Genomic DNA, 26,138 nt, shown 5'->3' on the forward strand with positions numbered 1-26,138 from the left:
TGAACGGCACAATCTTCCTCTATTTGTTCTGTGTTCTGTGACGCTGTCAAAACGGTCTAACAGAGACTGATGATCGCACGCATCCTAAGGTGCTTGCGCTGAGACAGTCAGTATGAAAGATGAATAGACGACCTGCACGCTATATAATGCTTCACAAACTCCATAATGGGGTGTTTCACTTTAAAACTCTTCTGGCTCTACTCTGGCTTTTGTGTGCACCCCCAGACAGCTTTCAATATTGCATATTCATTTGACCATCTTTTTTTTTGTAACTGTCTGGGGGTGCACACAAATGCCAGAGTAGACCTTAAAATGACCCAAGAAGTGAAATACCCCTTTAACCACTTACTTCCTACAGTATATACTGCATACTTTTATACTTATATACTTACTTTTTTTTTTTTTTTTATACTTATATACTTTTTGACTGGAGTCTGTTGGGTGTCTCTACTTGGCACAAAATTGTACTTAGGTACAATTTTGAGGCATTTTTTACTTATATTAGTAAAAAAAAAATCCTCAAAGTATTTCCAATTTTCAGTACTTTTACTTCTACTCCACTACATCTCAGAGGGAAATACTATACTTTTACTCCACTACAATCATTTGAAAACTTCAGTTACAAGTTACTTTTTATATTTGAATTATTATTACAAAACATACATTAACCACTTCAGCCCTATATACATTTCGGCCATTTAAAAATAGACAATCTACAAGCTCACAATGTGTCGCATGGCATCGCGACGCATTGTGAGCTTGTAGATCTGCTACTACTTTCAAAAGAGTTTTATACATTTGAAAACTTGTGAAATGGGACATTCTGCACAATGAACACTTTCTACTTTTGGTACTTTAAGTATGTTTTGACACCAATACTTTTGTACTTTTCCTCAAGTAAATTTAGAATTCAGGACTTTTACTTGCAACAGAGTATTTCTACATTGCAGTATTGGTACTTTTACGTAAGTAAAACAAGCAAGTACTTTTTCCGCTGCTGGAAAACGATGTACCCTGAAATTATTTGCAGCACATAGTTATAGTGCATGCAGCCTGTCAGAAGCTTCTCCCAGCCCATGTTTGGGCCACGCTCCACAGGTTCAGAACCAGCGGGCATTACGTACCCATGGAGAAGGCTCCCTTGTAGTCCATCTCAGCCATGGAGACATCAGCGGTGGCTGGGTCCATGGTGAACACCTTCTCGTTGTTACACAGCTGGAACTCCGTGTTCAGGGAGTAGACCACAGGGACCGGACGGTTGGTCTGCTGGAACGCTATGGGAACCAGGAACCTGTTGGTGATTGGACGAGACGTTTAGGTTTCCAGCATCCATATGGTTTTTTGTTTTGTTCCAAGTTCAGTCCAGTTCCTAAGGTGAAACCAGTGGTGTAAAGTACATTTACTCAAGTACTGTAATACACCTCAGGAATTCTTACTTTACTGGAGTATTTCCCATTTTCAATAGCTTTAGTTACTAGTTACTTTGCAGAATTAGCTTATTATCACAAAACAAACATTAACCACTTCAGCCCTATATATATTTCGTCCATTTGAAAATAGCCGATCTACAAGCTCACAATGCATCACGATGCGACGCATTGTGAGCTTGTAGATCTGCTATTTTCAAAAGATTTGTATACATTTTGAACTTGTGAAATGGGACATTCTGCACAATGAGTACTTTTACTTTTGGTACTTTAAGTATATTTTGATAGCAATACTTTTGTACTTTAACTCAAGTAAATGTTGATTACCGGACCGTTAGATCTTTACACTGCCTCAGTGTCTTTCAGAGAATTGATTTCCACATTCTACCGTTGGTTTATGAAGCATTGAACGGTTCAGGGCCAGAATAGATTTCTGAACTTGTGCTACATCATGAACCATCCAGGACCTCTCAGGTCATCTGGGACAGATCTGCTTCCCACCCCAGGAATCCTAACTTGAGTTTTTATGTACCACATATCTATATATGTACCACATATCTATATATGTACCACATATCTATATATGTACCATATATCTGGAACAAACTCCCAAGAAAACTGCAGTTCTGTTACAACTCTCAGTTCTTTTAAATGAAAGATAAAAAACAAACCTTTGTTTTATGCTGCCTTTTACTGAGCTTTTGTCAATCACCGTAATGTATTATTTGTCCTTTATTTTATTGCACTGCTAATCTGCAATGCTGTCTTAATTCTTAATGTTTTATGTAAAGCACTTAGAAGAAATATGCTATACAACTAAACTTGCCTTGCCTAATAAAGGGAATTGGGATTACTTGGCTACTACACTGTGTTATGTGGCTGTATGTACGGTATGTTTGATCTTGTAGATCTTGCTTTGTGTCTCCTAACGGAACCGCTGCCTACCGGTCCGCTGGTCATCAAATTATTGGCTTAGGAATGCGACAAAAACATACATCCATTTTTTGGGGTGAACCATCCCTTTAAAGTCTCCAAATCCTTCCCCATAACATTCCTAAGATTCCTGGATGTACAGTATCACATCAGAAAACTGACTGGTAATGACCTTTCTTATGGAACCCCCTCAATCCCCCCCTACCAAAATCCAACCCTAACTGTGGTGGACTTACTTCTCGGAGGCGTGTGCAGTGCAGGACAGCGGTTTGTCTCCGGGGTCCACCCAGGGCTGTGTGGGCTGAACCGTGCAGGGAATGAGGAACACCGTGTACTCTCCAGAATAGTCCTTCCTGTTAAGACACACAAACCACCAAGAATAATCACCACAGGGACACAACGACACCCCGCAACACCTTCCAGCTTATAACTGATAAATGCTATACAATAAATAATCTGGTCCCCTCTCCTTGAGGTGGTTTTTTTTGCCACTCTACGGTATATTTAAACATACGTGAGATTTGCCCCTCTGCATTTAGCCATCCTATAACTATTAAAGAGCAGTGAAGCAGCCATTCATACGGCGCTCGGGGGGCAGTTAGGGGTTAAAGTGTCTTGCTGGGGCTCTCTAACCATTCAGCTATGGCCGCCTATACATTCCCCCCAGACGCATACAAAACCAACAAGGTTCAAGCTAGCTAGCCTTTTAAATCACCATGTGTGTGTGCGCGCGTCTCTCTGTGTGTGTGTGTGTGTGTGTGTGTGTGTGTGTGTGTGCGTGTGTGCGTGTGCGTGTGCGTGTGTGTGCGTGTGTGTGCGCAGAGGTGGAATGTGAAGTACATTTACTCAAGTACTGTACTTAAGTAAAATGTTGAGATACTTATTTTCAGTACTTTTACTTCTACTCCACTACATCTCAGAGCCAAATATTGTACTTTTACTCCACAAAAATTATTTGAAAATTTTAGTTACTAGTTACTTTGTAGATTTTGAATGTTATTTCAAAACATAGATTAACCACTTCAACTCTACATACATTTCGACCATTTGAAAATAACCGATCTACAAGCTCACAATGCGTCGCAATGCGACGCATTGTGAGCTTGTAGATCGGCTATTTTCAAAAGACCATACATTTGAAAACTTGTGAAATGGGACATTCTACATAATCAGTACTTTCTACTTTTGGCTACTTTAATTACATTTTGATACCAATACTTTTGTACTTTTTACTCAAGTAAATGTTGAATTCCGGACTTTTACTTTCTACATTGCGGTATTGATACTTTTACTTAAAGTAAAACAATGTGAGTACTTTTTTCCCACCACTGGGAGTGTGTAGTGTACGTGCATGCAGCGTACTGACCTGCTGTAGGAGCTGGTGGCTCTCCACAGCTGGTAGGGCGAGTCGAAGGTGTGTGCGCTCCACAGCAGCTGCAGGTCAAACTCGATGCCTCCCAGGTGGTCCGGGGCCATCAGGTGGGACTTGTGGCCCGGCAAGGTGTGGTGTTCGGGGATAAACTGACCTGCATGGGGGGGGGGGGGGGGGGGGATGGAGGTATTAGCCATTGAGACACTTAAGACTAGAGCCGTAACGTTCTCTTCTGCATTTTAGCCATGAGATAAATGTGTTCATATCCAGTAGTGGAAAGTTACTACTGTAAGTACATGTGTACTCAAGTAGGCTACTGTACCTGAGGTATTTTTTTACTTTACTGGTGTATTTCAAATTTTCTGTGCTTTTGCTTCTACTCCACTACATCTCTGAGGCAAATATTGTACTTTTACTCCACTACAATTATTTGAAAACTTTAGTTACTAGTTACTTTGTAGAGTTTTATTATTATGACAAAACATACAGTAACCTCTTCAGCCCTATATACATTTCGGCCATTTGAAAATAGCCGATCTACAAGCTCACAATGATGCGACGCATTGTGAGCTTGTAGATCTGCTATTTTCAAAAGATTTTTATACCTTTGAAAAGTTGTGAAATGGGACATTCTGCAATACTGAGTACTTTTACTTTTGTACTTTAAGTACATTTTGATACCAACAATTCCTGACTTTTACTTGTAACCGAATATTTTACATTGCAGGATTGATATTTTTACTAAAGTTAAAAATATGAGTACTTTTTCCACCACTGTAAATGTGTTCATATGAAGCTAAAGCAGACATTAGCCACAGGCCATACGTCTGCGTCCCCTCGGGCCCCCGTGTTGGGAGCAGATTTGATGGCCTGTGGCTTTCTTCCTAAAATGCATTATTCATGGCCCACCAGTAAAGTCATGTGAAATTCATACATGGATGAGTGTCCTGAAAGTAACCTGGGCAGATAGGCTGTTTCTCTGTAGAATTTGTAAGGATTCCTCACTGCTTTTTCCGCTTCATTCTCAAGATGTGAAAGAATGGCTATTTTGCGCTGCCGACAAAAGACATATGGCTATCAAAATTGATATGATTGATATTGATATAATTTATTATGGTCCAAAGGTAGCCTACAAATATGACCAACCTCTGAACTTGGCGTGGGTCTTGAACTCGATGACCAGCCGCCCGTCCTCCCTGATGTAGATGCGGATGATCTGCAGCCTGGCTGACAGCACGCTGTCCGTCTGGATGCCTGCACACAGGAGGTCAGAGGTCAGGGGGTCAAACAGGAGATCCACGCTAACCAACATGTTGGGACTGTCTCTCGTGGTGTGACATAAAGTGACTTTAAAACACTTTCAGAGCATAAACGTGGTCATGACCGACACATACTTAACAATAGATGCAACAAAAAAAAAAGGATTTGTATTTGTATATGAAAAGTCCCTAAAATCCAATCTTAATTACATTCTGTAAAACAAAAAAGTAATGCATGATTACATCGGCAGGTTCAGACCAATATTTCAACCAATATCACCATGTAAATCCATATCTCAATGTTCCTCTTCCACACAGAGCTGATGTATTATGGAGACACTAGAGGGCGCTGCTACTCTGTTCTGAATCTAAAGCAAGACGGCTGCCGGGTGGTGCATTATAAATGTTCTCCTTTCAAACTTTAAACAGTACACTGAAATATGTACCTGAAGGCACTTGAGGTGAGGAATAGGCAATGCAGTAAAACAAACATGATTCGGCATTGCAACCAGGCAGTGTAGTTGCATTCAGATCCCATAGCCCGAGTGGTGGACAGTAACAAAGTACATTTACTTGAGTATTGTACTTAAGTAATTAAGTAATATCTATACTTTAATTGAGTATTTGTATTTTTGGATACTTTCACTCCACTACATTTCAAAGACACATATTGTACATTTGACTCAGATCTTTTGTGAGCTTGTAGATCTCCTATTTTCACTATTATTGATATTTTCTGATAATGTCTCGAAAATCTTATTAAAAAGGCAATATTTAAAAGAAACAATAACTTGTAATTTGTACTTCCAGTACTTTAAAGGTTCTATGACATTCATTTTCACTTTTTAAATTTTTTATGTTTTTTGGGGGGGGTTTTATGACCTCAAATACACCCAAAACATCTGAACTTTGAACATTCAGTGGATTTTCTGTGGTCTGGGGTTTTCTGAATAATTAGGCTGAAAAGTAATCTGAGCTTGGCCCTTCGACAGTGAGGTCACAGCCGATTAATCCCGCCCACTCTCCTCCTTGCCCCTCCCCTCCCCTATCCTTTACTTTGGGGGGGGGGCGGAGCAGAGGCGATGATTGACAGGCAAAATCCCTCACCAGTGACACCCGCAGGCAAAGATTTCTTTTTTCATTGCAGTTGAAAAGGCTTTAGAAATGTGAGAGAAAAACACCTGCCATGGATCAATGGAGTGGATTTTTTTGTTAAAATTTTCTATACATGTTTGAAGGACCATGACAAAGACTTTTAATGTGTGGTAAAACTGAACGTCATGAAACCTTTAACTCAGGTAATTCGACTGTAATATTTGACCAGGTGTATCAATACTTTGACTCAAGTACTGGGGGTTTGAGCACTTTGTCGACCGCTGGTCACGACATTACGCTCGCCAAAAAAAAAGCCATTTCATTTGGTCTTGGAGTCATGTCCGAGCTCAGCAGCGGCGTGGTGAACACACACACCTGTCCTCCAGAGCACCGTGTCGTAGAAGAAGGAGAACTCCATCTCCGTGTGGTGCTCCAGGGACGCCCAGCCTCGCGGGGCCGTCACGTAGATGTAGGACACGTACAGAGGAACCTGCACCGTCAGGAAGGACTGGGCCGAGTCTCGCACCTGAACACCAAGACACAGCACAGGAAATGCTTAGGTTGTGACACCGAATGACATCATTAACTCATTAAGACCTGAGGCCGATTCTACAAAATGTCTTCTAAATCCTAACAGTTTTCTGAAAAACGTATGTTACGATATCAGTGGTGCTCAAACTTTTTCATGTGAAGGACCCCCACTATGATATGTATTTAGCCCCGGACCCCCATCTCAAAATATGTTGTACCAGGGACCCCCCTAGAAGCAAAGATTTGAGTTAAAATGTTCTCTTAAAAAAAAAGTACATATTCAAAGATTTGCACACATTTTCACGATTTTTCAAAAATAGCAGATCTACAAGCTCGTATATCTGCTATTTTTGAATAGCCAAGAATAAAATAATAGTTTAAGTGGTTACACAGATGCGTTCCCAGGTTTTAAACAAAAGCAGCCAGTGTGTGTACCTGGAAGTCGGCCGTGACGGAGCCTCCGCAGACGTCGATGAGCTCCGTCATGTCGTAGTAAGCGTCGAACGTCCAGATGCAGTTCTTCAGGTTGAGGTGTTTGTAGAGCTGGATGCTCTTGGCCTCGCGCACCTTGGGGTCGAACTGGTACGGCCGGTCGAACCCGGGGCCCAGAGAGATGCTGTCGTACGACACGTCGTCCAGGAAACCTGAATCTGTGGGAGAAAACGCAAAACAGATAGAGACCTTTAGCAGTGGTTTTCAACCTTTTTCATGCCAAGGACCCCTAAATGTATTATGCATTTGGCCGCGGACCCCCATCTGAAAATGTTTTGTGCCAGAGACCCCCAGAAGCAAAGATTTGAGTTAAAAATGTTTCCTTTATAAAATTATATATTCAAAGATTTGCAAAATGTTCTAGATTTTTCAAAAATAGCAGATCTACAAGCTCGTAGCGCGGCACTCGGTGGCACGCTACGAGCTTGTATATCTGCTATTTTTGAATAGCCAAAGCTAAGTGGTTAAAATGATTGTGACGCTATGTTAACTAATTTCGCTGGGGACCCCCTGGTAACCCCCCCCCCCCCGGACCACTGGTTGAGAACCACTGAACCACTGAACCACAGTGATCCTGCGGGGGAAATTCAGGCACCAGAGGCGGCACAGCAGTTAAGTTACAGAGTAAAAGAAGTATAGGAAGAATAACGTAAAAAAAACCTATCAATAATGAACAAAAATACTATATCCTGTAATAGTTTGCAGTTGATGAGCTGGGGTTTCAATCAAAAACCCATGCGCGCGCGCACACACACACACACACACACACACACACACACACACACACACACACACACACACACACACACACACACACACAGTACGTAGATACAAACAGATACATTGGGGCTGAATAAAGAAGGCGCTGGAGCAACTTGGATGATTGGAGCTTTTTTTTATTTTAATAGCAGGATGCAAAGCAGACAAAAAACTAGAAACATTTCAATGTCAGGTTACATTCCCTGTTAAAATACATGGAGTTTCTCCAGCGCCTTCTTTATTCAGTCATATGTGTACGCTCCTGAGACGCACCGGAATCAGCCTGATCTCGGCTGGAGGCGCGGTGGAATATCCCTTTAATCCAGATACACTAGGGCTGTCGGATGGAATCTTAAGTCACTGTTTCATAATCACTACGTCATTCATTATTATTTTAACCATGTTCCTGTATGTATGACAGTTCATGTATGTTATATATGAACCGTCTCTCCAGCTGTCTCCCTCTTTCTCTCCTTATTATACGTGTGCATGTGTGTGCGTGTGTGTGTGTGTGTGTGTGTGTGCACGCGCACGTGTACATCCGTGTTTGCGTGCGTGTGTGACTGACCTGAAAGGCCCCGAGTGTGACTAGGTTGGAGCAGACATGCTGCTGTCAGTAGATGTGTGTGTGTGTGTGTGTGTGTGTGTGTGTGTGCGCGTGCGTGCGTGCGTGCGTGCGTGCGTGCGTGTGTGTGTGTGCACGTGCGCGCGTGTGTGTGTGTGTGTGTGTGTGTGTGAGTGCCTACCTGACAGGCCCTGTAGGTCAGTGAGTGTGACCAGGTTGGAGCAGACATGCTGCTGTCTATAGATGGACTCAGACAGCAGGAAGTGCAGGTTGTGGAGCGGCAGGGTCGACACCAAGGGCAGCATCCCGTCCTGGTGGGGGATCTGCACCGAAATGTGGATCCTGCACACACGCACACACACACACACACACACACACACACACACACACACACACACACACACACACACACACACACACACACACACACACACACACACACACACACACACACACACACAGGGGAGGACTCCGTCAGCAACAGTTACTTCCATGTCAATCTGGGAACCCATCGCCAAATGAAAAGGAAAAACAGCGCCCTCTGCTGTTTTTTACTATCTCACTTGGCTCTGGGAGGAAGTCGACGTAGCACCCGTGCGCAAGGAAACCGGGGTTTTGGTCTGCCTTCAGCCTTTCACTTCCGGTGGTGCGACTATGTTTTCATTCCCACTAACAATATTTCTACACGGAACACTAACAGCACTTCTCCCAGAGAACATGGATGGTTTTGGTTATAAGCCCACTTGTTTCTATGATGAAAGAGCAAGTTAAAATGTGAATATCTTTCCGTGGTTTTGTCTGCTCCGAGGACGCTATTGTTAAATGAGTTTTGCTTTGTTTCTAGTGGGGAAGGATCGGCGGACACGTGAATCCCGGCCACTACATTTGATTGGGTAAAGCGCGGCCTGCTTCCTGATCTGAAGGCACGCCCACTTGTAGGCCAGTGCGTACGCGATATGACGAACCCCCCCCCGACAGATTCAAACGCAGAGCAGAATCTATTCTTGAGAGATTACTTCCATGTAGGCTGGCTGAATGTACAAATTGGTTACGATTTTGTGTTAAAAAGTTAAAGCTCTGTATTCTGAAAGTAATGACTGCGGTAGAGTGTTTGTTCAGTAACAGCTAGGGGTCTATACCTGTCATTTGATTTATCATCCCCAAGATCATTTATTTGTTTTGGGTTTCACAGTGTTCCAGTTCCTAAGTTTGTCTGCTCATTGTTGCGTTTCATCACTTCCAATTTCGCTTGTTTATCCTGTTTGAGTTGTCTCTCCTGAGTGGGTTAAACTGGTATCCCGACCTGAAAACGTAGTTTCTGTTTACTAAAAGGCTAGAGAGACACTCTATAGTATAGTTTTTTTCAGGCCAATGACCCCTAGCTGAGAGAGAGATGAAGCAGGGACCCCCTCTATATTGTATAAAATTGTGTATCAGATTAAACCTTTTTTTTTTTACTTGGTCTTCTCTTTTTTTCCCTCTACACCTCTATACCTCTTTGCCAAAAATAGCAGATCTACAAGCTCACAACGCCTCGCACCTCGAGCTTGTAGATCTGCTATTTACGGGGCTATTTAGGGGCTAAAGTTCTCCTCAGAATCGGGATGCTAGGGTTCAAGTGGTTAACGTAATTTTTTTTATCATATCACACACAAAGATTTTGCGGCCTCCCCTGTAGTAACTCTGAAGACCCCCTAGGGGTCCCGGACCCCCTGTTGAAGACCCCTGCTCTATAGCAATGATTACTACTACGATCCAATTTGTACACTCTCACAGTTACAGACCCGTAAGGGTCTATATGGTTCCTGACTATCGTTTACAGGCTCTATGCACAGCAGTCATATCATCACTTCCTTCACAGGTGTTACCAATGATACTAATGAAGGCTCTGTTCCATTTCGTGTAGCACAGTTAGTTCTCAGACTTTTTCAATTTCCACGACCCCCAGAACTCTGAGAGTGTTCAAATGAAACCAAATGGACCCGTAAGGGCCATTTGTACACTCTCAGAGTTACACACCCGTTAGGGGCCATTTGGACACCCCTTAAGGAACCATGAGGGTCCCTGGACCCCAATTTTAGACCCACTGGTGTAGCAGAGTGTCTCCAGTGAGCCAACATGCACACTATCAGCACCCTGACTCTGTTTTAATGGAACAGAGCCTTCATTAGTATCATTGGTAACGCCTGTGAATGTCTTCACAATATGGCTGCTGTGCATATAGAGCCTATTTGGCTGGGGACCCCCTGGGACCCCCTAAGGGGGTCTCCTCGGGGCGGCCCATGGAGAAACCCTTCTTTCTCACCGGTTGGGGTGTTCCTTGTGTTTGACGTCCAGGTATTTGAGCGTGGCGATGAAGGACTGCGCCTGGAAGCCCCGGGCGGTCCCCGTGGTGACGGGGGTGTGACAGATGGAGCCCTCGGTGCCGATGGTGACGATGTTGCTCCTCAGGGGGGTCCCCAGGTGGCCCGACTTGTCCCGGGCCTGAGCCACGCAGCGCACGTGGAAGCGCCGGCTGAAGTAGATGCTGTCTAGGACCTGGAGGGAGGGACGACAGAGAGGGAGGGACGACAGAGAGGGAACAGCCTCAAAAGTCATGTTTTTGTGTGTTTTTTAAACTATACCCTACTTCACTCACTGAAAACTGGTTTGACGCAGTGCCTGCGATTCAAAACGAGGTGCAACACCACCAGTGGTGTAAAGTAACTAAGTACATTTACTCAAGTACTCTACTTTAGTATTTCCAATTTTCTGTACTTTTACTTCTACTCCACTACATCTCAGAGGTAAATATTGTTCTTTTACTCCACTACAAGTACTTGAAAACTTGAGTTACTAATTACTTTGTAGATTTAGATTATTATTACAAAACACACATTAACCACTTCAGCCCTATATACATTTTGGCCATCTACAAGCTCACAATGCGTCACAATATACATTTGAAAACTTGTGAAATGGGACATTCTGCATAGTGAGTACTTTCTACTTTTGGTACCTTGAGTACATTTTGACACCAATACTTTTGTACTTTTACTCAAATGAGCTTGCAGATCGGCTATCGTCGGTGCATGACATGCTTCCATAGAAGAAATGCTGACTTCTATGGAATCCAAATGACTGAAAATCAGTTTAAACTTTAATCCATGGTGACGGCTTGTTGTTTTCGTCGCGGTACGTTTGGTGTGAATACTCTTGGATTACCCATTGTTCTGGAGGATCAAACATAATGCATAATTCATATGATATGAAATACTAAAAAGATAAAGAAAAGAAAAATGTAATATAAAGTTCGTTTAGGGAAGCTTTTTTTGCGAGAGAAAAATATACCTGACGTGCATTTAGTGAACAGACATGTTTTCTGATTGAAACCACACCATGGGACGTGTGGAATGGGTCTTTAACTTACTGTACAGTAGGCATGGACAGGTTCTGGACCAGGCCAGTGCCCAGAGCCCCTTATTACCAGGGGCCACGGGGGCACCTACTAAGGTTATTATAGTTAAAGAGGTGGTGCCATGGTTTTGCACTTTTGCTGTTTTTCATGTGTCTATGAGGTTGATAGAACTTAATTAAGCCCCCTGGTGGTGTTTTTATGGTGTTTTATGTCTTCTCTGACTATTTTGAGTTTCTACCTGGAGGCTGAAACCTTGAGGGTCAAACGTGCCAATAGAGAAACAGCGCTTTAGTGACATAGTAAAACATACCCTCCCCCTCATTATCATAACACAACAGGTGTGGGCATGAGGAGGAGGAGGGACTATGACAGGTGGGTGGTGCTAAGGTGGTGGAGGAGGTGCTAAGGTGAGAACCAGGTATACTTAATGAACTGGAGGCGTGTCCACATAAAAACATAATTTTAACAATTTCTGTACACTTTTTTTGAAAAGAATCTTCCTCCTAGTATAACCATAGTACCTGATGATTATGTTTTGGGGGGGGATCACTGAAAATCACAGCACCCCGTCTTTAACAAAACTAACAATAATGAAAACTAAAATTGAAAAGATATTTTCGTTAACTGAACTAAATAAAAACTAGAAGAAAAAAAAAATAACGATAACTAACTGAGGCTGTATTGTGTGTTTACAAAACTAACTAAAACGAGCTGAACCAAATGTATAAATAAATGCTATCTTTTGTTACGTTTTTATTACACAATACTTACCTTTTCAATCCTACACCTGACAAATAACCCAAAGTATAAAATAAATAAAAACTAACACTAAAAACTAACTAAAACTATTAGCATTTTCAAAAATAAACACTAGCAAATCCTCTCTAAAAACAAATTAAAACTAACTGAATTTGAAAAATAAATATTCAAAATGAACCAAAACTAAACTAAAATGAAAAATCCAAAACTATAATAACCTTGGCGCCTACTGGATATGGCCGTCTGTGAAACAAATCACAGGCCTGTAATTGTTCTGCCAGAACCTTCGGTAGGGAAAGTTGTCAAACATGGTTTTGTCCCCTTCCTTCCCTCGCAAATCAAACTCACCAGATGGTTGACGCTGGTGTACGGCGTGGTGTCCGTGACCGTCTCGAAGGGCGAACGGGCGCCGCTGGTGTCGGTGGGCGCCGCCACCTCCCACTTGAAGTGCACCTGGGTCTGGTTGATGCCCGCCTCCTCGCAGCGCTCCCGCATCACGCCGGGGTACTTGGGGTAGTGCGGGTCGCAGGGGGTGACGCACACCAGCGGGTAGCCCGGGGACGGGGTCTTCTTGCTGCCCTGCTTGGTCACCTCCGCCACGTTGTCGTAATCGGAGAGGGACACCACCTGGAGAGCAGAGGGGACGAGGAGGTGAGAGGTGCATCCAGGGTTCCATTTTATTTCTTAAAAAAATATATATATCCCACGATTTTTGTAACCCATTTTTTCACCCAGTGCCAATTGCCTAAACTGTAATCCTGGGCGCTACTCTCCCTCTGCCAGCCTGGGGAGAGCCCTGAACTGAGCTCATGCCTCCTTCAATGCATGAGGTGAAGTGAGAAGGCCACTTCTTCATTCTGTGAATGATCCAAGCACCACTGAAGAAGAAGAGTACACCCAGAAATCACGTGACCACAAAAAAAAAAAAGCTATTCACCTGTTTCCTAGGCTTTTCACTTCCTGTGTGTGTTCCACTTCCTGTGGATTTGATCCAATGAAATCCAATGAAACTGGTCAGTTGACTAATGATATCCAATGAAATCTGACAGGAAGTGGAAAACACACAGCCTACGAAACAGGTGAATAGCTAGACCCTCCAGAAAAACGCGGGCAAAAATCCTTGATTATGCGGGCTAAAACTCTTGATTATGCGGGCTAAAATCCATGATTTTGCAATGAAATATGCGGGGATTTTTTTTACAATTTTATGCGGCGAAATATTATGCGATGCGATGCGCATATTATGCGATGCGATGCGCATATTATGCGATGCGATGCGCATATTATGCGATGCGATGCGCATATTATGCGATGCGGCCTTTTTGAAAAAACGTTACCCCCGCATAATTATGCGCCATTTTGCTGATTATGCGGTAAATTCTGCGATCGCATAATCGCATTTTTCTGGAGGGTCTATAAAGCCTCCTTTCATGTTAAAGTAAATTTTTCTCGGCTTTCTGTTTTTCTGCTGTTTTTAAAAAAACAAGCCACATTCAAACGGCCATAGTTCTGGAAGGGAGGATCGCGGCCGGACGATTTTTTTTCCTGATTCTACCGGACCCCTGTGCGTGTAATGAGTCGATCTCCGTAAGGAAGGAGGTCACAGAGAATATTCCATGATTTTTCAAAGGTACAGTAAAGTCCCCGTTTTCGCTTTTTTGGCAAGGGGACGGTCAATCTGGGAACCCATCGCCAAATGAAAAGGAAAAACAGCGCCCTCTGCTGTTTGTTACTATCTCACTTGCCTCTGGGAGGAGGTCAACGTAGCACCCGTACGCAAGGAAACCGGGGTTTTGGTCTTCCTTCAGCGCATCACTTCCGGTGGTGCGACTATGTTTTCATTCCCACTAACAATATTTCTACACAGAACACTAACACCACTTCTCCCAGAGAACATGGATCGTTTTGGTTATAAGCCCACTTGTTTCTATGATGAAAGAGCAAGTTAAAATGTGAATATCTTTCCGTGGTTGTCTGCTCCGAGGACGCTATTGTTAAATGAGTTTCGGTTTGCTTCTAGTGGGGAAGGATCGGCGGACACGTAAATCCCGCCCACTACATTTGATTGGGTAAAGCGTGGCCTGCTTCCTGATCTGAAGGCACGCCCACTTGTAGGCCAGTGCGTACGCGATATGACGAACCCCCCCGACAGATTCAAACGCAGAGCAGAATCTGTTCTTGAGAGATTAGGGGACGGTAGACAGATGAATTAATTAATTAATTCCTGGCAGTGAATGAGTTAAAGTACAGCACTTGAGTAAAGGTACCTCGTTTACTTTCCACCTGGCACAGTAAAGCTATTATATACCTGAGGCCGATTCTAAAAACGCCCTCTAAATCCTTTTTTTTCTGAAAAAGGAATATGACCCATGGGTGCTGTCCCAGCTTGAAAGGTATAACAACGTATAGATGTAACAATGGTCTCAATGGGTTCATTCAAGGCTCTCGGTGACAGAGCTGAGTGTTGTTGTCTTACGAGAGGCGGGGCGGGGAGGATGAGGCTGCCTGCAGCCTCCTGGTCCAGGATGGTGACCGTTGCCGTGGTGATGTCCCCCAGGATGGCCTCCACGGGGTCGTCGGGGCCCAGCACCAAGGTGAAGGACTCGTGCCATTCTCTGTCCTCGTTGGACAGAATCTCCACCTTGAACAGGATGTGATCCATTCCTGTTGGAGCAGAGACAGTGATCTATGGATTAGGGGTTTCTCCAGACCTTTTCACCTTGAGACCCAAAAAGATACATTTTTGTGTCTCCCCCGGGACCCAAAACAAAGCTTCATATAATACTTCAATACTTCAATCTATAGGGCTTAAAGGGATAGTTCACCCCAAAAAAAATCGATTACGGTAGTCACCCCATGGAGACTTTTTTGTTGTTGTTTTTGTCGCATTCCTAAGCCAATAATTTGATGACCAGCGGACCGGTAGGCAGCGGTTCCGGTAGGAGACACAAAGGAGACTCTTTGTGTCTCCTACCGGAACCGCTGACAAATTATTGTCTTAGAAATGCGACCAAAAATAAATAAATCCATGAATTCAAGTCTCCATGGGCATGGGGTGACTAATCAATAGCGGAAAAAAAACTCATTTTAGGGGTGAACTATACCTTTAAGTGGTTAACACAAGTGTATGCGCGCATGCGTGCGTTTGGGGGCTCTCCATTTATGTCCGATATAAGAAACTAGTTGGTCTCCAAGGAAAAAAGGTTGGGAACCACTGATTATACAAGCCTGTGAACCAAACACAGGACTAAACACGAGAACGAGACATGAGAGTGAGAAGGTGTTTGTGTATGAGCTCCATGAGGCCAGTCCAATAACACTCACCAGGGGGGAACTTCAGCACCCGGCTCTTGGGGTTGTAGTCCACTCCGGACTGGGCCGACCCGTCTCGGGTGCTGCAGCGGATCTTGGAGGTGCGGTCCAGGTCGCCTCGACGGATCACCTTGATGTTGAGGACCTCGATACCGTCTGGACCGGGGGGCTCCCTCACCTGGTACGATGCCTGCTCAAACTCTATGGTGGGTGCTGGGGATGAGAGAGAGGACCACAACACAGTGCAGGTCAGTGCTTCCACCCTCTCAGCCCGGTGGGACGTGACCAGTGGTGGAAAAAGTACTCAAATGTTTTACTTAAGTAAAAGTATCAATACTGCAATATAGAAGTACTCCGTTACAAGTAAAAGTCCGGAATTCACAATTTACTTGAGTAAATGTACAAAAGTATTGGTAACAAAAAGTACTTAAAGTACCAAAAGTAAAAGTACTAAAATGTTTGAAAAAAACAGATCTACAAGCTCACGAGCTTGTAGATCGGCTATTTTCAAATAGCCTAGGTATAAAATAGGGCTAAAGTGGTTAATGTATGTAATAATGTAATGTAATATTTACATCTGCAAAGTAACTAGTAACTAAAGTTTTCAAATAATTGTAGTCGAGTAAAAGTACAATATTTGGCTCTGAGATGTAGTGGAGTAGAAGTAAAAGTATAGACAATTGGAAATACTCCAGTAAAGTAAAATGACCTCAAAATTGTACTTAAGTACAGTACTTGAGTAAATGTACTTAGTTACTTTACACCACTGGACGTGACTAGGGCTGTGAATCGTCTGCTATCTACGATTTCGACTCAATTACGATTCTTGGGGTCACGATTCGATTAAAAATCGATTCAAAACGATTTAAAAAAATCGATTCTCATTAAAAGATTATTCCCAATCAGTTTAATCCAAATTATTATATTGTTTTCATCTTGACTTTAACAACCAAGTGTAGCCTAGCTATTTCCGACAGCTCAAACTAAAAACTATAACATACCAGAGAGGGTTGTGTAAAAACATATTGGCTTTGATGGAATCTTAGATTAGGTGTAGTTCTATTTGATGCAGAAACACAACATAATTGCTTTGATGCAAGTAACATTAATTGGGGGGGGGGGGGTTGTGAATCGATTTTTAATCGTTGATAAATAGTTTTTTTCAACACCCCTAGATACGACACTAAAGTGGGTCGCAAGATATTGTCAGAATCACCTAGACTGGGTAATATAGTATTATCTAGTGCTAGTTTGTTTAGGGGCGGCCATAGCTGAGTGGTTAGTGAGCCCGCCTAGGGAGCCAGAGGACCTGGTTGCCCCTGGTTCGATTCCAGACCAGGTCAGCATATGTGTCGATGAAATGAAATTTGTCCCTGAGCAAGACTCTTAACCCCTAATTGCTCACAGGTTCTCATTGGAAACAAGACCGCAAGGACTTTCATGAACGACCTGTTAAAAGGAATTATCCTTATCCTTAGTCGTGTTTAGCCAGACTTTTCTGCACGGACAGAAATTGTCCAGTTTACTTCACACTAAAACAAAATGCTGTGCTTTCTATTCCTGGAGATCAATAGGGGGGCAAGGTCAAACATATTATATACTGTATGTGACAGAGAGATGGTTACCATCTTCATCGTTAGTGATGGTGACGGTGACGATGTCGTTGACCCCCACCATGGCCCCACTCCAGTGGTCGCCCTGCGGCGTCCCAAGATGCACCTGGAACTCCTCGTCCGGTTCAAACACAGAGTCGTCGTGGACGTGCACGGTGCAGTTCTTCACCTGCATGGGACACATCACGCAGTGGTGGATGAAGTACTTAAGTAAGAGTACAGTAGCAATACCACAATGGACCACCGAAGTCCTGACGTCATTCGTTCATCCCCAGGTTTGCGGAAGTAATTTCTCTATGGAGAATAACATTGGGTCATCTTAGAATCGTCTCATATAAGCATTGTGGTCCATAAATAAACAAACTGTCCCGGCGATATTGTCATGGAGGAGGTTCTATATCGTTTATGATAGTCAGTCACTTATATTTGATACAGTCTGTTTCTGGCGAAAATGTAACTAATTCGGCGGAAGTAACATTATCGTTTTCTCACCGTCAGTTGATGCTTCATATCCATAAGAGTCAAACCGCCAGGGTCATTTGTTTGTTTTTGGAACACAGTTCTTATTTGACGCGATATTAAATACGTCTATGGGATTCAGAATGGGGGTGGAAAACTGCGAACCAGGTAGACAAACAAAGGATGTGTAAATTACGTCAGACTTCGGTGGTCTATGGAGAAATACTTTGTTTTATATCATATCATATTATATATTCTGGTAAACTCTGAATACTCAACTAAAAGCAATGGAGTTGTCATAGCGTGTTGTTACCGGTATGCTCTGCAAAGCACAATGGAAACTCCAAAGCCGATTATAACGTTAAACAAGAAAAAAATTGTCTGCAGACTGCGACAGAAAATGAGCGGTGGATTAACGTTATAGGGTCTGGTATTCACGGTTCTATACAGGTCGGGTCCGACATCTCTCGGTACTGCTTGGGTCCGGAACTCAGATTTCGAATAATAGGCGGGTAACAGTCGGCTCTGGATATAAATTCCGTCATATTGGACCTGTGAAGACCTCTAATCAGTATAAAATAGGGCTGCATTGACAGCAGCCTCTGTGTCCCGTGCCCAAAAGAAGTAGCAGACTTACAAGCTCACAAGGCAGTACAAATCAGGCTCGAATCGTACCTTTTCCCCCTTGAGGAAGGTGATGCGCGACTCGTCTTGGTTGCTCCTCTCCTCGAAGTCGTCCATCACCATGGCCGACATGGTGCGAGTGAAACAGCGCACGGACGACTTGAAGCTCAGGTCTCCACTGCGGACGACGGGAATGTGGAGGACGCTCTCTCTCTCCTTCACCGTGTACGCGCTCTTCTCAAACTGCATGCTGGGAACTGGGAGAGAAGGGGGTCACTTAATTGTTATGTGAAAATATTAAAAACAAAAACAAAATTGTATTAAATATTTGTAATTTCAATTTAATAAAAAAAATATACAATGAAGTAAAAAAATAATAACAATAATAATGTGAAATAAATGATGAGTGAGGTCCCCGCTGTACATACTGTCCTGGAAGGTGTCGCTGATGACCACGTTGGCCTCGTAAGGCTCCAGTAGGACGGCCCCCTGCGGCGAGCTGAGGAAAACCACGAACGACTCGGACCCCTCGATGGCCGGGTTCTGAGCGTCGTCCATGATGGTGAGACTGCACGTCTGCAACAGGACAACAAACACCACAACATGAAGTAACACAGGGATCGCTGTCCGAGCCTTCCCTCAACAACCCTCCACACGTCCTAGACTCTTCTCCCTTTTTAAGCTGAATTCCAATACTCAAATTTCTGCTCACTCACTCGCTCACTCACACTCGGTCACTCACTCCAGCATGGCGGTGTCACGGTGAAATTGGTGACCTGCCGAAATATGTGACAATCGTGTAGACGTCACATAACGTCAGTGTCCGAACGTAAATCATTGCGGTTTGTTTATTAGCATACCTAGCGGTATTTAGGCCACGTAAGTCCACAAGATGGTCACATATTTCGTCAGGTCACCAATTTCACCGTAACACCGGCATGCTGGAGGACAGATGACGGAGGAAGCGAGGAGGGAGAAATTTGAGTATTGGAATTTGGCTATAACACTCTGGACAACGCTCCACACGTCCTAGACTCTCCTCTCTGCTGACTCCCAAGCTGTGGAATAAACTCCCCATTGCAGTCTGAACTGCAGACTCACTGCCAATTTTCCCCGTTTCCAAGCAGCATCAGTTTGTTCGGGGTGTGTAGGTGAGCGGATCGTACCTCTTCGGTCTTGCCTGCTTTGAACTCCACCTTCTTGGAGCTAGGGATGTAGTCGATGCCCGGCGTGGCGGAGGCAGGGTCAGACGGCCGGGTGGCACACCACACGGAGGTGACAGAGGACAGGTCACTGCCCTGACGCAACACCGGGATCTCTATCGTACCTGGTGGCGGGTAACGAGACCAGAGTGACCCCGATCAGGTTTGAAATATATACACACAGACACAAGATTTCTAACCGACAGACTTAAAGTTCACACGATACAAACGACTAATCATAACATCCACAGTTCCTCCTCAAAGACTATAAGAGAGTGCACATGTAAATGTTAATAATGATAGAGTCTGCAACAGAGCAAACAGTGTAGTTCAGACTCTATTATTGTTTTTTATGTTGATCTTCTGTTTGTCCTGCACCTGAACTGCAACTAAAATTAACCACACAACAATAACTAGTAAAACAATATATATAATATATAATAACAATCATAATCAATTGAAATAAAAACAAAAATAAACAGACAGAAAATAATGTAATAAAACAGTAACTAACTGAAAATGTATTGTGTGTTACAAAACTAAAACAAACTCAAATCAAGGAAAGGATGTCAAGATTTCATACGTAAGCCCAGTATTTCTAAATGGTATGTTTTTAATAGTTTCCTGATCTGCTATAATTGGCGAATGCCCCCCCCCCCCCCCCCCCCCCCACCAAGGATAGTGATGCTAGGGTTCAAGTGGTTAACTCTTTGCCTGCCAACTACGAGATTTCTCGTCAAATTTACTTCCTGTTTATTTCTTATGGGGAAATGACTATATCTCCGTTCCTCTTGCTTTGAGGCAAAAACAAGCCACATTCAACTGGCCACAGCGGGCAACGGATTACCGCGAGCGATACTACAAGACCCCCGTGCGTGTAATGAGGCGATCTCCACGAGATCGGCGGTCACGGAGAATATTCCATGATTTTTCAAAGGTACAGTAAAATTGCTCGTTTTCCCTGGCAGTGGGGGTGATTACACTATTTACTCTGGCAGTTAAAGAGTTAATCATCTCATACCGGCGTCTTCGCTGAACGTGAAGGTGGCGTTCCCCAGGGAGACGGTGGAGGCGTCGTTGGGCCCGTCGATGACCACCTTGGCCACGGTGACGTCGCCCAGGCGGGCGTTGTCCGAGGCGTCCGACAGCACCAGCTGGAACTCCTCGGACAGCTCGTACTCGCTGTCGTCGACGAGCTTGACGTCGCACGTGGACATGCTGACGCCGGGGGCCGAAGACCACGCGGTTGTCCCCCGTCATGCCGCGCGTCTTGTAGTCGGAGCCGGACTCCAGGCCGCCGCGCAGGCTGCTGCCCAGCGCCGACTTGGCCACCGTGTAGCACAGAGCGGACACCAAGCTGGAGGTGTCACCTTTGGGAGAGAGAGGAGAAAGTGACGTCGATCGTTGGGATTTGAAACGGGACGCGTTCGTTTAGTCAGGAAAAAGTACCCACATGTTTTACTTAAGTAAAAGTATCAATACTAAATACTACTCTGTTTTATGCCTACCTCTAGAAAAAATCACATACGTACTTAAGGACAAACAAGAGATGTTTCAGGAGGTGTGGGGTTGCTTTATTTCATATATGGAAAATAATAATCTGCCACATTTAATGGAAGAATCTGGAGAGGAGTAGTGTTGATGCCTATGTATGTTTTTCTTTTGTTTTTGTTTTAGTTTTTTGTCATTTCAATGCTTGTCTTGTATGATTGACTGTAAATGTTCATTTTTGTTTTCTGTTTTCTTTGTATTATATTATAATGTTGTTATATTTTGTGTAAAAGTAAAAATAAATAAACATATTGTTGAAAAAAAAAATAATACTACTCTGTTACAAGTCCGGAATTCAATATGTACTTGAGTAAAAATATAATAGTATTGGTATCAAAATGTACTTAAAGTACCAAAAGTAGAAAGTATTCATTATGCAGAATGTCCCGTTTCACAACTTTTCAAAATGTATAAAAATCTTTTAAAAAATTGCAGATCTACAAGCTCACAATGCGTCGCATCGCGACGCATTGTGAGCTTGTAGATCGGCTATTTTCAAATGGCTGAAATGTACTGTATATAGGGCTGAAGTGGTTAATGTATGTTTTATAATAATAATAATCAAAATCTGCAAAGTAACTAGAAACTGAAGTTTTCAAATAATTGTAGTGGAGTAAAAGTACAATATTTGCCTCTGAGATGTAGTGGAGTAGAAGTAAAAGTATTGAAAGTTGGAAATAAAAATAAAAAACCTCAAAATTGTACTTAAGTACAGTACTTGAGTAAATGTCTGTCTACAGATGCCTTATGCACCGTATGGAATGCTGACGGCCATGGTAAGCGTTCATACCTTTCCTCTCGATGGGGGCGTGGATGAAGCCGGTGCTCTCGTTGACGTGGTACGTCTTCTTATCGAACTGCAGCGTGGGCTCGTCCTCGGTGTCGTTGATGTTGATGACGGCGCGCGTGACTCCGCCCAGCAGGGCGTAGACGGGCATGCTGAGCTCCACGTGGAAGCTCTCCGCGCCCTCAAACACCTTGTCGTCGTTGATGACGATGGTGCACACCTTGGTGTCCTCGCGTTCGTCAAACTGGACCTGGGAGGCGAGACAGGAACGTTTATTTTGTTTGTTCAACCACTTTCAGCCTGGCATCCCCAGTCTATAGGACTGCGTGTGTACACACACACAGTCAAAAATGGGAGTACTTCTTCCATGACTGCTTTGCAGCTACTCTTAAAGGGATAGTTCAGCCCCAAAATGACTTTTTTTCTATAGATTAGTCACCCCAATGAGACTTGAATTCATGAATTTTTTTTTCTTTTCGTAGCATTCCTAAGTCGACGGTTTGATGACCGGCAGCGGTTGGGGTAGGAGAGTCTCCTTTGTGTCACCTACCGGAACCGTTGCCTGCTGGTCATCAAATTATTAGCCTCGATCTCAAGGCTTTTATTGTTTAGTGTTGCTAAAAAATAAAAGCCTGGCCCAGCGCGTCGGTGTACTCGGTATAAGGAAGTGTTTCACTTCCCAACCAACCAGAGTGCAGTGGGCGTCACTCGTAATGTTGTGTTAACGGGGCGGGGGTTGACGGACAGATCGGTGAACCAATGGGATCAGCCGCAGTCTCTCGCCGGCTCTTTACACCCGCCCCTCTATACACGAAATCAGGAGTGTTGGGGCAGTCTATCAAATGATTGGCTTAGGAATGCGACAAAAACAAAAAAAATTCTATGAATTCAAGTCTCCATGGGGGTGACTAATTGATAGAAAATAAATATTTTTTTTAAAGAGTTTTTTAAGACTTTAAGAGTTCTGTCAGAGGTGTGGTGCTCAGTTACCTGGCCAGCGTACTCCACGTAATCCTGCTGCCCCGGACGAGATCCCACGCTGGAGGTGGAGGTGGCGCTGTCCTGCTCGGTGCGACACAGCACGATGGCATACTGGTTGAGGTTACCCGTCCTCTTCACTGTGACCGCCACCGTGCCAGCCTTCTCACTGACGTTGTAGCTGAGGAGGAAGCAAACACCATTAATAAGAACTGTTTTATACTTTGTTGTACGAAGGTGTCCCGCGCGGAAAATAGCCCGATCTACAGGCAGACAGGACACTGTGAGCGCACAACATAGCACGCAAAACAAAGTTAAAAAAAGGCTTCTAAAGCTACATTTATATTTTGTTGCGTGACAAAACAAAGATGATGTATTTTCTGCTGAAAACACAAGATAAATGCACCATTTACCATTTATTTACCATTTATAAATGATTACGATTAACGATTGAATTGTGTTTTTGGCATTGAACATTGGAGCATTATGAATAAAACAAGTATTTCTGTTTGCCTTTTAGGCTTCCTAATCAAAAATTGCACCTAGCAGATATGACGAATGACTTAAATATACAAAGAAATTACCGACATATTTAATAATTGTATACTTTAAAAAAAAAAGAAATAGCGTCACAATAGCTTGTAGATCTATTTCTGCTATTTTTGGAAATTGTTTGAAAATGTCTGAAAAGTTTTCCACATGGAAACGATTATGATATATAATTGCGATTGGGCAATTATGTAATAATTGTGACTCAACACAAGAATACGGGATACATTAGTAATTAACTAATATGTAATTGAATCATCTAATCGATTAGCTGTTACTTAAAAGTTATTAACCATTTAGTAATGGTTAATTAATCATTCATTACAGGAAAACGTAATGAAATGTAATTAAATTCTACAACAGTTCCTTGTAGATGCTGTAAATTCTACTGGATTCCTTCTAAAAGCCTTTCTGTATGTCCTGACTCCTGACCAGTGCTGTGCCCAATGCAGACCTTTTGTGCTGGAAGCTGATGAGGGACCATTGGATGTGGAAGAGGTTGTCGCTGACCACGTTGGGCTTGCTGTCCTTCACCAGGAACTTGAAGTTGTCCATGGTCTCCTGGACGTGCTCCTGATGCAACACGTAGCGGATCAGACCCAGGTTGATGTCCGCTGGAGGGCAGAGGCACAACGTTTAGAAGCTGGCTGACTAACTTCATTTTCACTAAAATAAGTTTCCAACCTTTTGCATGTTTTCAAGAAAAGGGTTATAAGGGTAAAGAATAGAGAAGGAAACATGGGAAACAGAGTCAGGTATAGAAACCTAATGTCTCTATTCAGCAGTGGTGGAAAAAGTATTCAAATGTTTTACTTAAAGAGGTGGTGCCATGTTTTTGCACTTTTTCAGTTTTTCATGTGTCTATGAGGTTGATATAACTTCATTAAGCCCCCCGGTGGTGTTTTTATGGTGTTTTATGTCTTCTCTGACTATTTGGAGTTTCTTCCTGGAGGCTGAAACCTTGAGGGTCAAACGTGCCAATAGAGAAACAGCGCTTTAGTGACATCACAAAGCCCACACCCTCCCCCTCATTATCATAACACAACAGGTGTGGGCATGAGGAGGAGGAGGGACTAGGACAGGTGGGTGGTGCTAAGGTGGTGGAGGAGGTGCTAAGGTGAGAACCAGGTATACTTAATGCACTGGTGGGTGAGTCTACATAAAAACAACATTTTAACACTTACTGTACACTTTTTTTTTGTTGAAAAAAATCCTTACATAATAATAATACCTTATGATCAGGTTTTAGGGTTGAAAAATATCATGGCACTCCATCTTTAAGTAAAATTATCAATACTGCAATGTAGAAGTAAAAGTACTAAAATGTTTGAAAATAGCAGATCTACAAGCTTACAACGCGTCGCGATGCGACGCGTTGTAAGCTTGTAGATCGGCTATTTTCAAATAGCCTAGGTATAAAATATGTATGTTTTATAATGTAATCATTTATATCTGCAAAGTAACTAGTAACTAAAGTTTTAAAATAATTGTAGTGGAGTAAAAATGACAATATTTGCCTCTGAGATGTAATGGAGTAGAAGTAAAAGTATAGACAATTGGAAATACTCCACTAAAGTAAAAGTACCTCAAAATTGCACTTAAGTACAGTACTTGAGTAAAAGTACTTAGTTACTTTACACCACTGGAAACAGAGTCAGGTATAGAAACCTCATGTCCCCCCTGTATTCAAGGGGCGAACATTTGGCAAAAGCAGCTACAGTATATCTACAAGCTCACAACGTGTCCCACTGCGATGCTGTGTGAGCTTGTAGATCAGCTATATATTGGAGCGAGTTTGAGCGGGGAAAAAGCATGTTTTCTTTCTCTTAAATTCCATATTTTTGTCTTTCTCTCCTACCATCTTTCCTCCCAACTTCCATTTTCCCCCTAATTCCTTCCCTCTCTGTGTACCTTGTGTGAAGGTGGTGGTGGGGGTGCCAGGTTTGAGTTTGCTCTCCAGGAAGCCATGTTTGGGCTCAGTGGTGACCTCGTACAGCAGCTGATCGTCTTCTGTGTCTGGGTCCATGGTCAGAAGCTCCTTCTTGGAGATCAGATTGGTGGCCTGCGAGATGGCAACACACAAAAGGTGAAATGTAATGACATGTACACAGCTACAAGTCACATCAAACATACAGTAAAACACCTTAAATGCACGAGGATATAACACAAATCACATCTATTCGAGGTTGTCTAAAAAGAGAAGACCAAAAAGAGAAATTATGTTAAAATAGCAGATCTACAAGCACACAACACGCCACGTTGTGAGCTTGTAGATCTGCTATTTTCACTACTTCTTACAATTTTTTTTAATACATACTATAAATACTTATTTATAGAACTTATTAGATTTTTTTTACATTATTCTTATTTATGAAATACTTTTGAAAATAAATTGCAGATTTTTTTTTACCTTTTTTAATATTTTTAAATAATATATGTATTTTTTTAAATGTAGGAAACGGAAAAAAGGGGAT

The 26,138-nt window shown here is 42.9% G+C and overlaps 1 protein-coding gene across 1 annotated transcript in view; it reads right to left on the reverse strand.

Annotated features, from left to right (window-relative positions):
- The window catches only part of LOC308089114 (extracellular matrix organizing protein FRAS1-like), a 237,327-nt gene that overhangs the window by 8,063 nt on the left and 203,126 nt on the right, over positions 1-26,138 (reverse strand). The window contains 21 exon segments of the mRNA XM_080433684.1: positions 1,125-1,291; positions 2,597-2,713; positions 3,727-3,886; positions 4,879-4,986; positions 6,462-6,612; positions 7,053-7,267; positions 8,615-8,775; positions 10,739-10,971; positions 12,938-13,216; positions 15,066-15,253; positions 15,914-16,114; positions 17,527-17,683; positions 18,649-18,854; positions 19,026-19,173; positions 19,764-19,924; positions 20,821-21,031; positions 21,033-21,169; positions 22,141-22,387; positions 23,128-23,296; positions 24,119-24,278; positions 25,576-25,726. Coding sequence (XP_080289810.1) covers positions 1,125-1,291; positions 2,597-2,713; positions 3,727-3,886; positions 4,879-4,986; positions 6,462-6,612; positions 7,053-7,267; positions 8,615-8,775; positions 10,739-10,971; positions 12,938-13,216; positions 15,066-15,253; positions 15,914-16,114; positions 17,527-17,683; positions 18,649-18,854; positions 19,026-19,173; positions 19,764-19,924; positions 20,821-21,031; positions 21,033-21,169; positions 22,141-22,387; positions 23,128-23,296; positions 24,119-24,278; positions 25,576-25,726 — 3,727 coding nt within the window.

Source organism: Gymnoscopelus braueri, assembly GCF_963280865.1.
Source record: "Gymnoscopelus braueri genome assembly, chromosome: 7".
Taxonomy (NCBI): Eukaryota; Metazoa; Chordata; class Actinopteri; order Myctophiformes; family Myctophidae; genus Gymnoscopelus; species Gymnoscopelus braueri.